Consider the following 12,098-nt stretch of genomic DNA (forward strand, 5'->3'; position numbering starts at 1 on the left):
CTTACATAGTGAAAAGGTTCTTACATGGTGAACAGTACAAGGGCAGTCATCACAGAAACTTTCAGTTTTGATCATGCATTATGAACTACAAACAATCAGGTCAGATACGAATATTCATTTGATTTTTATACTTGATTTATATGTGAATCCCACAATTCTCCCTTATTATTATTATTATTATTATTATTATTATTATTTTAAATAAAATGCTGAAGTGGTAGGTAGATGCAAGATAAAGGTAGAAAACATAGTTTAGTGCTGTAAGAGAGCAAATGTAGATGATCAGGTGTGTGCCTGTAGACTATGTGTTAATCCAAGCTAGACAAGGGCAACAAAACATCCACGGATGCAGAAGATTTCTCTCAGAACGGGGGGGTGAGGTTCTAAGCCTCACCTCTGTTGATCCCCAATTTCTCACCTGATGACCCCCCTGCGACTGTGCCTGTCTTAGGTTGTTCCTCCCTTGAGGAATCTTACCCGTCTCTGGCTAACCAGTCATCTTCCGGGGCCATACAGGGAAATGTAAAGTTGGTAAGTGAGAGAGAGGCCATATTGTTTGAAAAGGTTAGCTTTTTACTTCTTTGCAGATTTATGCCCTGTGGCTTCTATGCCCAGCTATTTTTAATTTTAAGGTCAGATTCTTAAGTATTCTTAAAGGTATACTATTTTGGAAGCAGGGAGTGTGGTGTTATTTAGCTCTCTTGCTATGTAAACAAACCACCCCAATTTCAGTGGCTCAGAACAGCAAGTATTATCATTGCTCAGGAGCCTGTAGGTCATGGGGACAGTCCTCTGGCCACAGCCAGGTTTACCCGGGTACCAGCCCTGCTGATCTTACCTGGTCCCTTCCACATGTTTCAGGGTTAGCTGGCTGCAGGTTGGTGGGGAGGGTAGCTTCACCTGGGATAGCTGGGCTCCCTTCCATGTGCCCTCTCATCCTCCATCAGGCTAACTCATCTTGTCACTTACTGTGCTGGGCTTCCAGGAGGGGGCCTCTCCGTGGACCGAACCCTCCTTCACTATAGGCGCATTCCATTGGCTGAGACAAGTCAAGCTGGCCCGGATTCAAGGGTCAGAGAAATAGATGTCAGCTCTTGATGGGAAGAGGCGCACATTGTAAAGGCCATGGATGTAGGGAGAGGTCAAGTAATGGGCACATTTTTGCAATTTACTGCCATAAGCACTTACATGTTATATTATTTACTGTAGGCGAGCTCAACCAGATTAAACCTGGAGGTAGTGAGAGATTTTTATTAGTACCACTGTTCCTATTTAGCACAGAAGTCAGGATTTCTTTGAACTGAGAGCTTTGAAGTTAGACCCAAACTTCTCTACACTTTGGATTTCTTTGGGGGAAAAAATAATGCTTCTTTATTGTTTAGAAATTACTGCTTTGGAGGATAAAATGTAAAATTTTTTGAAAAGGCTTTAAAAAAAAAAGTCCTATTATTTACCAAATAAAGCTGCTTTGCTTGATTTATTTACTTTTGTAATGTTTTGAAATGTCAGTTTTCATCATCTTCTGCTAAGAGAGCAATAAAATTGGACAAAACAACTAAACAGAGTTGGAAAATCTGATTCAGCACTGATGTTGGTTTGTTTGATTTTAGAACCTTCTCTTTTGCTGCTTCTGCCTTACTAGGAGGGTCTTGGCTGTCATCTTAGCCTTGAGGATATGGCATCATGTTCTCAAGGGACCACAAGCTTTTCTTGAATCCTCATGTGCGTGGAGAATACAGGAAGTGGTGTTACCTGACGCTGTAGTTTGCTGCTGTCAGGAAGCTAAGCAGGGGCACCTTTATGCAGAAGCTTGGTTTATTGCCTTGTATCTTTCAAGCCCGAGAGTCCAGTGCCTTTTTGCAACTGATTTCTTTGTCTAGTTCTGCCCCCTGTGCTCTGTTCCTAGGGATTGATATTCTCAAAGTCCAGTTCTCCCAGTGCCTCCAGTCCAGTGTCCAGCCACGTCCCGTCTTCTTGTTGGACCTCGGCTTCCTGTACCCTTTGCACTGACCTCCCTGGATGCACTGGATCTCCTAACGGACTGTGGAAGTGGAACACGCTTCAGACGCAGGCTGGATCCACCGCATGAGGCAGCATAGTCCTCAGTGGGGGGATCTTCAGAGTCTCTGAGAATCTGCCTTACTGAAAAACAGCGGCTTGCACCTGCCTGAAGTTGCCTCTGATTCTGATGCCTGCTGTTGCCCCAGAGCTGAAGTCTGACTCCTAGTTTACTCCTTAGCCTTATTTGCTCTCAGTGGCAATGATTTAACGGACACATTCTTAGGCAGTGGACAGGTTTTACCTATAGCATTTTAGATAGCTGCAGTTGAAAAAAATCAGACAAAATAAGTCCTTAAGTGCCTCAGGGCTTCTGAGGGGTGGTTTGATTACTGGCTTCTTGTTAGTGCTTTACTGAGTGGGAGGCCGGCGCCTCTGTTCCACCACTTAGCAGCTGCTCCAGGACCCCCAGCGAGGAGCCAGGGTCAGCCTCTGCCTCCAAAGTGTGCGTCCCGTCTCCTCTCCTCCGCCTGCCCCCACCAGCTTCCCTACCTGCCATGCCCAGCCTGACGTGCATAGTTAGGGAATTGAATTATGTAATTTATATTATGCTTTTAGAAAAAATTTCCATTTCATAAACGTTTTCTCACAGTTCCATGGTCTTCATAACTTTTTAATGGCTGTATAAGCTATTGAATTAATATGTTATTAGCCTGTGTCATTATTTAACAAATTTTCCCCAATTTTTACTCCTTTGGATCCTGCTCATGTGAACTCTCTTAAAAATGTGTAGTTTGTTTTTCCTATTAGTTTTTTCGGATTGCCAAGCCTGGAATTCCTAAATCAATTTATCATTGCTGTTGTCACTATTACTCTTAATATGCAGGAAATGCGTTTCTCACTAAATGGAATAAAAACCTTGCCGAAAAGTTTGTTCTGACTTATAAATCTGACAAAAATTGTGAGAACCTTGGAGATAGCATTTTATTATTGTATTCAGCTGTTCCTTTGCACTTGTGCACAGCAATACATAACACATTTCAGTCTGAAGTATTTAAAATAAAAAAAATCCAACTTGGCGCTTCATTTATCTAGAAAATAAGTGGATCGTCCGCCATGCTGAACAGTAGACAGGTAGGTGATATCAGTGTTGTACATGCAGTGTGGTTATGTATGTCTTAACATTACAGTCTTACATAGAAATATCTGTTTTCATCTATCTGTGGGAAATAGTGCAGCTACATGTAAGTTCATTGGTCCCTAGCTAGGAGGGCAAAGGAGATTAATGGTAGAGCCCTCCACAGGAATAGTAGCATAATGTTTGGAAAACATTTATATGTCTCCAAAAAAAATGACACATTTCCTTTCCAAGTACTTTTTGGAAAAATATCAGACTATTGTTTAAAATAATTTAAAAATTGAGGCTGGCAAAGGTGAACATATTTCTAAGGTTTTGGTTTTAAGGAAAGACTTTTTTTTTCAGATTGGCATAGTCTTGGAATATGAAAGTCCACCCACTAGAAAAAGGGGTAGAACAAACAGCAAGAAAAACATAAAATGAGTTTAGGTGAGTGGGCATAAACATGTCAAAATAGTAAAGATAAGTTAAGCTGTTTTATTTTATCTCAGTGTAAGGAGCAGCTTTGATACTCATCTAAACAAGAGAAACTGCTTTTTGTAAATAAAACCATCTGATCTTAACACTGGTGATTATATGGTTTATTAGTAGCATCCTAGAATTTTTAATAATTTATTCCTGTAAAATGTTACTAAACTGTGCTGTGTTGTTTTCAATTTATTGAATAGTAGAGTCTGCTTCCAAGTTACTGAATAGTAAATTTTTTGATCTGTGGAATTTGTGAATTTTTAAAAATAAGCAGCCCATTTTTCCAACCATTTGTTTAACCAAATAAGACATGCTGAACACAAGATAAAACAAATTCCTATGTTACTTAATAGAAATTATACAACTTTGTTTAATATGTAAGTTCTTGAGAGCTGTGGAGTGTTAGGGGCTAAACTTACCATTGTTTTCATTTAATCTAGGAATTGGAGAGTTTAGCATTGTCTATGGAAGGGAAAGAGTATGTATGGCTTGAAAAAGAGAAGGAAGGGAATTCCAGATAGAAGGTGTGAACGAGAGGTAGAGCCAACCATGAAGTCAAGTGCCTAATTTAGAACCTGATTCCCAAGCAGGAGGGTCTTTTCTCAGCCTGGATGTGATAAACAATCTTCAAATGAAACATCTCATGAGAGAATTTTGCCAGCTTCCTAGTGTGTCGGCTGCGTGCAGACCACACTGTAGGACTGATGGTTGTGCTCCAGAGGACATAATGCTGTATTTAAAAAATGTGGGGGGTCTTGGTGCTGTCCATTTTGACCTTGGGCTAGTTTAAATGTCATTCTAAAGCTGCATGAAATGAAAATGTGGCTTTTCCAGGTCAGGTGATTGGATGGATGAAATAACCTTTCAGGTCCCCCCTCGTGGCCGACTTCTCTGCTCTCTGAGTGTTGCTCTTCTTTCAAGAGGACACGGGGAAGCGCATGGCCACTGAGTCCTTCATTGAGCTGCCTACGCACTCATGACCCAAACTTTTGGGGTGGATTTGACGGGGTTTTAGAATGTGTCAGTCAGACCCTTAGAAGAACAAACAGGTAGGTAGGTAGCAGGTTTAACCCCGTTGTGGTCCTTACGTGACTGAGGGCCAGGGAGCTTATTAACAAAGCACTTGGCGACGCCCTGAACTTCAGGTGCTTTGGCCTTTGCGGTTGTGTCTCTGGAAGTGGAGTGGAGGCCTTGAGCTGACTTAATGCTTAACTGCAAGTTGGCCTTTAACTTATTACAATCCTTTGGCTTCATCCCCTAAATTGAATATAAGTAATGAAGTATATCCATAAGCATTCTTTATTAAGTAACATAAAATATCATCAACATAATGTAATGTCCTATTAGTAATACAGGCTTATGGACAGTTGTTAGAAGCTTCTACTGACTATTTTAGGTGAGGGAGTCATGCTGACATGGTATCCATTCTGCTATATGCCCAGATAAACTTCTGCCTGCAAGAAAACGTCCTGGTAGGGTGGCCGGGTTGGGGGAGAGCTTAGCACATAACCTGAGCTCCTCATGTGTTTGGGGCATGGAAGGCTGGCCACTCAGGGCCCAGGTCAGAGAGTCAGAGGCACTAAGTGTGTTGGTTAAACCCCTGATTTGAGACATCCAACCACTGGTGGGCTCTGAGCAGTGGGATGTGTGATGTATTTAGAGGTGTAGCTGGTAGCTGACATGCCTAAGGTGGGCCAGAGGGAAGAGCTCACCAGGTAACCTGAGAGGGGGCTGCACTGCACAGGTGTGATAAGGGCCAGACCGTGGTGGGCATGCTGAGGACAGAGAACGAGGGCCAGTGTCATATTTAGGAATTGTTGCTTCTCAACAAATGCATAAGCAAAAATCTCCCACACCATTATCACACCTGAAGAAATGAGCAGTATTTTTTAATATCATCAAATACCTAGTTGGTATTCATATTTTCAGTTGTTTTATAATGTGTATATTTCACAGTTTGATTGAATCAGGATCCAAGTAAGTCTGCACATTGTGATTGCTTGTTATGTCTCTTAAACCTCATCAACCATATTCCTCCATCTCTAATTTTCTCCCCTTGCAAATTATTTGTAGAAGAAACTGAGTCACTTGTCTGTAGAATTTTCAGTGGTCTTGCTTTTTGCTGAATGTACCACTGTTGTGGTGGTGATTGTGCTCCTCTGTGTTTCCTATTAATTGGAAGTTGGATGAAGAGGTTTGATCAGATTTTAAAATAAAGTTGGTTTCATACTGCATTTACCAGTTTTTGTATAGCACTTTCACTTACCATTATATCCTGAACATTTTCCCACTGAGTACTTTTCATAACTTGATTTAAATGTTCCCAAACTTGAAAGATTCGTATCATGAAAAAGTTTTAACCTCTGAGGTTTGTGAAAAAAGAGCCCAGTAATCATGAACAGTAACCAAAAACCCACAAATGATTGCAGAGTGGTTTAAATATTACCTCAAAGACTGTTAAAGTTTAATTTAAGATGTTGAATTACAAATTGAAAATTATAGGCCTGTTCATATATGCTTTCATCTGATCTCCCTCTCTCTCTTTTAATTTTGGATATGAAATTGAACTTTCTGGAACTTCCTGTCACAATATAAGTATCTCAGAAAGCCATACAAAAGTCTGCCTGATTGTGTTGTCTTGCGACCCTTGTTATGTAGGAGCTTGTTTCGTAGTGCTTGAATGAGGAGCCTGTGTTTAGGGCTCTTCATGGTGTCTCATGCAAGCATAGTATGTTAGTACCTGCTTGGCTGCAAATAACAGAAATAACTTGGGCTGGCGTAAGCTCCTGAGGGTGTTTATGGTGAGGATGCTGGGCTGTCTGCCACAGAACCCGAGTCTAGGGCAATGACTTGGCCTCAGAGCAGCTGCTCTAAGAGACTCTCCACCCGGACTCTTCAGCTCATTTCTGCTTCTTTCCGTAGGTCAGCTTCATTCCTTCCCTTTTTTTGATGCACAATTCTCCAGTCCAAATTGCAAACATACCACCAGAAACAGCCATTTCAACTACTGGAGACATAATGGAAGCTATTTTTCTTTGTCTGGTTTCCAGTTGCCCAAGGAAGGAACCAATTGATCCAGGTAGAGTCAGACACCCATTTCTAGTCCAGCCAGTTGTGATCAGGTGTAGGATGTAGAGAAAGACGGAGCGATTCACCTTGGCATTTTGCACTGTGACCAGCCAGCAGAGCTGGAAGAAGGCATGTGGCACAAACAACAGTGTACAGGTCACATACACCATGGTGCCATGCCCACAATGCTGTAAGGCCGTCTTATTTACTTGGACGAAGGAAAGTCAACATCTAGTCTTTATTTTATTTAATTGCAGCCTAATTATGTACAGTGATTGGATAAATCTTAATTACAGTTGGACAGGTTCTGTGGGAAGCACACACCCATGTAACCAGCTCCCCGGAGCCTTGCCGTCACCCTAGAAAGTTCCCCCATAGCCCTTTGCATTCTCTCCTGCTCCCGAGCAGAAACCACTCTTCTGATTTTTATCCTCAGTGATCAGTCTTACTGTCTTGAACTTAAGACGCAATGGAAACCCATACTGTCAACACTTGGTTCTAATGTATTTTAGGTCAGGGCTGTAAAGGTTTAGGCTTAGGTCTGTGCTGGCTGTGTGCTGTTAGAAATACAGGAGGGATCGTGACAGAGCTGACAGTAAGGGACAGTGAGAAAGTTGGGAGTCTTTGCAGGGCGGAGCACAGCTGCTGCTGAAGAGGCAGTGGGTGTCTGGGGACCCCGACGAGGAGGAGGCCCAGAGCTTTGAGGTGTGAGTGGAGCATCTCGGTGTTGCTCATTGTTCTTCTGAGGAGATGAGCCACCATATTAAACCAGGCTATTTTAGTCATCTTGTCATTTTCCTGCCCGTGTGCAGGATATCCTCACTCTCCTCCCTGTGTGTGTTCTGATGAAAGAGGCCCAGAGACCTGGCGTGGACTGGCTTCCTCCAGGGGTGTCAGGACTGGGAGTCGGCGGTCAGTGAGCAGCAGCGTGGGCTCATTTTGTATTTGCAACTCCCAGCTTTCCACAGGCTTTTTGCACTTATATCTACTAGTTTCCTCATTTAGCTCAGACGTCAAGCAACCAAGTTTACACAATTTGTTTTTACCAAGAAAAGCAGTTGATAGTTTTCAGTTTTGTTTGTATGTTATTATATAATGAACGTTTCCCATGTTACTAAAATTATTGGAAATCCTGACTCCTAGCTACTGTGTAACTTACCACATGTGGTCACACTATATGTAACTTTATATAATATGTGTACATATATGTACCATATGTAATATACTATATATTGTGTGTCTGTATTTGTCTAATTTGCCCAATTGGTTGACTTTATAATGTCAGTTGAGCAATAGTATTGAAAATAAAAAGAGTAAGTTTCCTGGAGCACAAAAGAAGATAAAATTATGAAAGACAACCCTTTTTTTCTTTTCTCCACAGAACCATCCGAGTATGGTTGAAAAGAGACAGCGGTCAGTACTGGCCCAGCATTTACCACACAATGGCCTGTGAGTAGCTGAACTGATTACACTTGAGGAAAATGTGTCTGACATCTTTGATGATTTAAATTGCAAAATGTCTGATTAAAAAGTGCTAGATTTCAAAATGAGTGTTTTAGTTGCCTAATACCTCCTACAGGCTGGGCTGAACTGTAGGAAAACTCTTTCTTTTACAAAGGAAGTTGGGTCTACTGGCTTTAACTGAAGCAAATTTGAGTAAAAAACTGGGAAAAAGAAAAGGAAAAGGGCATACCCCTCCCCCTACCCAGGTTTTCCTTTGTGGGTTTTTTTTTTTGCTTGTGACTTTGTGCTTAGTAGTAGCTGATATGGACACTAAACACGGGCTCTGTACACTCCTATGCCCTCATCACCAGCCCTTGCCCAACCTTTGCACAGCCCCCGGGTACTCTTGAGGTACGTGGTCCAAGGTGCAACACCTGCTAAGTAGAGAATTTTCTCAGTAGTTAAATACGTTCTAAAAATAAACCTTTAAGGTAAAGTTAAAAGTTTATCTCAAGGTAAAGTTTGCACTGGGATTTTAAAACAGCCTGGAATTGTAGTGACACAAAATTAGATTTAAATTCTAGCCCTTCATGTAAACCTAAGCATTGCCTTCTTTCTCTCCTACCCCTTTTGTCCATCCTTGCTGGAAAAGAAAGCCTTGCGGAGGGTATCTGGACACCACCCAGTCCCAAGCTGGGGTTGAATCCTGCTACCTCAACTAGCCACCTGGAAGGCAGCATCGCTGCTCGTTTCCTTGAGGTTTTAGTCCTTAATGAGGGTTTTTCATCTGTTAAGGGTCTCAATATTCAGAGAAGCCCCTAGGAGAAGAGAAAGGGTTTAGGGGCAAGCTGGATATCTTCTTACTACTGAAGACCATTATACTTTCCAAAACATCTCTTGCCAGTTGTTGCAGACATTGTTGACACCGATCAGAGCTTGCTTCAAAGTTACTCCAGAGGCAGTAGAGTATAAACACAGAACAGCCAAATTATTTAGCAGATGCCATATAACCAGTTTGAGTTATCCTCCAAGCACCTCCTTTCCTGGCTAGCAATTTCTCCTTTGTACATATATTCCAACGTGCAGGCAGTGTTTGGATCCTTTAATTATTTTCACAAAACTCAGTAGTTAATCAGGATTTCATCTGTTCTACCTGCTGCTCACAGCTCGGGTAGGCTGGTCAACGCTCTGTCCTGATAATCATTCAGTGAACATGAAGTAGGCTTTTTGACCCACTGGTATAAAGATTCCCCCCACATGTAGTGTTTTGGCCATAGCTTAAACTCAAGTCCTCAAACCTGGAGTTCCTGTTCATAGGAGAGAGAGAGAGACTCAGGTGGATTTCGTCCTGGATTTAGTTCAGTTACTCCTCAGCTTATATTTCCTCCACAGCTTTGTAATGAGTTTCTCTCCCATGCCTGCAGTATAAGCAAGCGTGCAGTCTTCCTTGGCTTTTAGGTCTGGGGTGCATGGCTTTGGCTCTGTTGCCATCCCTTGCTAACTTAGCTTACCTGTATCCTCCTAAAGCTGCTCCCAGAACACATGGCTGGAAAGACCCGTAAAAACTAGAAGGAACAGGCTCAGCGTCTCTGCTGTGGGTGGCCAACACGTTTGTACCTACACATATTTGCTTGTTGTTTCCTGATGCTCCTTTATTGCCTTCCTCTGATAAAACTGCAAGAATGCTGCCAGAAGAAAACAGAATGAATAAATGATGAAAAATAATTGCTTGTCTGCCTTAAAATTACTTTTATTTTAAAATTAAATCCAAAATATGAGAAGAAAAGTGCTGTGTTGGTTCTAAAAACTGCAGATTACCCAATTTAGGACATTGTAGTGGTCATCCATCACTTTAAACTTTTCCCTGTGACCTAACAGTGATCAGTACGCTAGACCTTAGTACATTGCTGTATGTACTCCAGTTACTGTTTGCAATGTCTGCTCACATAACAGAAGGAACTTTCAGAGTCTGCTTTAGCTGCAGAGAAAAGGTAACTCTTAGTTTCTGTATCTACTATATGCCTTATACCTTTTTAAAAAATATTTTATGAAATCATCACAATAGCTAGGCAAAGTAGGTGATACTTTCACCATTTAGTAGATGAGGAAACTGAGGCCAGAGGGGTTAACCCGACTGCTTGTGGTTAGAATTCCAGTCCCCCTGTCTGCTTCCCACGCTGTGCTACCCATCACAGTTACGGGGTATGTCCACAGACTTTTTCTGCAAAGGGTCAGATATTAAATATTTAGACTTCGAGGGCCAATCTGTGTGGCAACTAGTCAACTCTGCCATTGAAGCACAAAAGCCAATAAACAATCCCTAAACGAGAGTGGCTATATTCCAAAAAACTTTATTTATTTATCAAACTAGAGTTATAAGCATATGATTTTGGACTGCAATGATACCTTTTTAAAAGGCCACTGACTTGAAAGATGATTTGTGTTTGGCTTATTTATAAAACTAAATGTCCAAACTTAAAAAAATTTTTTTTTTTCTCACTAAGATTCCTTTCTAAGGAAAAAAAATCAAAACATCTTTATATATAAAACAAATAATCTAGGGAAGCTTTTTTTTTTCTTTTTTAGTGTAAGAATTCTCTAGACTTATAAAATTACTTAGCACAGTGTAGTCTTTGCACAAATGAGACATTTTGCATATTTATTTACAGCTGTTACAGGGTTGAGCATAATAAGAATTGAAAGGAGGCTTAAAACAAAAGCATTAAGGTTTAGTACCAACTGAAAAGTCAGCAAAAATGATGACAATTTTTGAAATTACAGTGTGACTTTATCTGTCAAAGAGAATTCTATACATGATTATAACAGAGATCTTTGTATGAAGATACCATAGATGTTTGTGGTTATAGTTCTTAAACTTGAATATTCTTTGCAGTCTCCAACATCAACATGGTGGATAAGGGCATATAGGCTTGTACTCACCTCTAAATGGTTTGTGTCCCTCAGACAGTTATGGGACCTGCCTTTCAGCTAGTTGTCTCTCTGGATGCTGCCGGTACAGTCTCTATATAGCGGATCACGCAACTAGCTGTATTTTTGTCTTTGGGTGCAATCCAGTATTAACGTTTACTTTCTTCCTTCAGTGGAGAATGTCAGCCCATTGGAGAGAGAGAATTTTAAACTATTTTAAATGACTTCATTTACAAGATTTTTCTTTCTTTTACTTTTTTATAAGTTGTTTTATTTCAAAATAAACTAATTTGTTTCATTTCTTTCCTGCCCTGTATTTCCTTGTTGTGGTTATTCCAGGTCAATTAGGAATTCTTCAGGCTGAAGTAAACCTGAACATTTCTTTTGCCAAATGTTCCATTTTCTAAATCACTTTAGTTTTGATTCATAGCAGAAAGAGGCCATGTAGAGTCCCCCCTTTCTGAAACTCATTTTCTGGCCTGTGCTCTCTGGGAGAGAGATATGTGAGAAGCAACACGTGCTATCCCTGTCACATACACTGTTGTGGACAAGGACATGTGTCTGTGCCTCACAACTCCAGTTACTACAGACTGGGGTGATGTGCATGCTTCATTGCAAAAGCGAACATTTTTTGACCATTGGGATAAAAAGTAATCCCCAAATAGCTTTCCTAGCTTGCTCACATGTGCCATGGAGTGGAAATTCTGGTGCTGGGAACCCCTCCTTCCACCAGTTCATCATGGGGGCAGAGGCAGGATGACCTGTTGAGTTTGGGTAGCAGATCACCCACTATACGCGCTGGTTCCCAGACCTTACCAGCCCAGAGGTAGGAGTTTCAATCAGATAAAACTTCATGCTGGCTTGCTTCACGCAAAGTTATAAAAACAATTTAGAAAGTTTTTTAAGTAGGAATTTTAAACTAAAACAACAGAAAGCAATTTAATAACATTTTCAATCTTCAATCATTTTTTTACCAAACATTTCGCTCTCTTCTTTAAACCTCACTTGTATAGTTCCTTTTGATAACGTAGTATGAACAATGACTTAAAATGCT

General features: G+C 41.0%; 1 protein-coding gene across 3 annotated transcripts in view; it reads left to right on the forward strand.

Moving 5' to 3' along the window:
* Positions 1-12,098, forward strand: part of WDFY1 (WD repeat and FYVE domain containing 1) — a 43,194-nt gene that overhangs the window by 8,544 nt on the left and 22,552 nt on the right. For all 3 annotated transcript variants that reach the window (XR_005030567.2, XM_057503491.1, XM_036913844.2), the window contains exon 2: positions 8,055-8,122. Coding sequence is in view for 2 of the 3 variants with exons in the window: in XM_057503491.1 (XP_057359474.1) it covers positions 8,055-8,122 (68 nt within the window). In the remaining variant the exon portion in view is untranslated. The remainder of the gene's footprint in view (positions 1-8,054; positions 8,123-12,098) is intronic.

Source organism: Manis pentadactyla, chromosome 6 (assembly GCF_030020395.1).
Source record: "Manis pentadactyla isolate mManPen7 chromosome 6, mManPen7.hap1, whole genome shotgun sequence".
NCBI classification, from domain to species: domain Eukaryota; kingdom Metazoa; phylum Chordata; class Mammalia; order Pholidota; family Manidae; genus Manis; species Manis pentadactyla.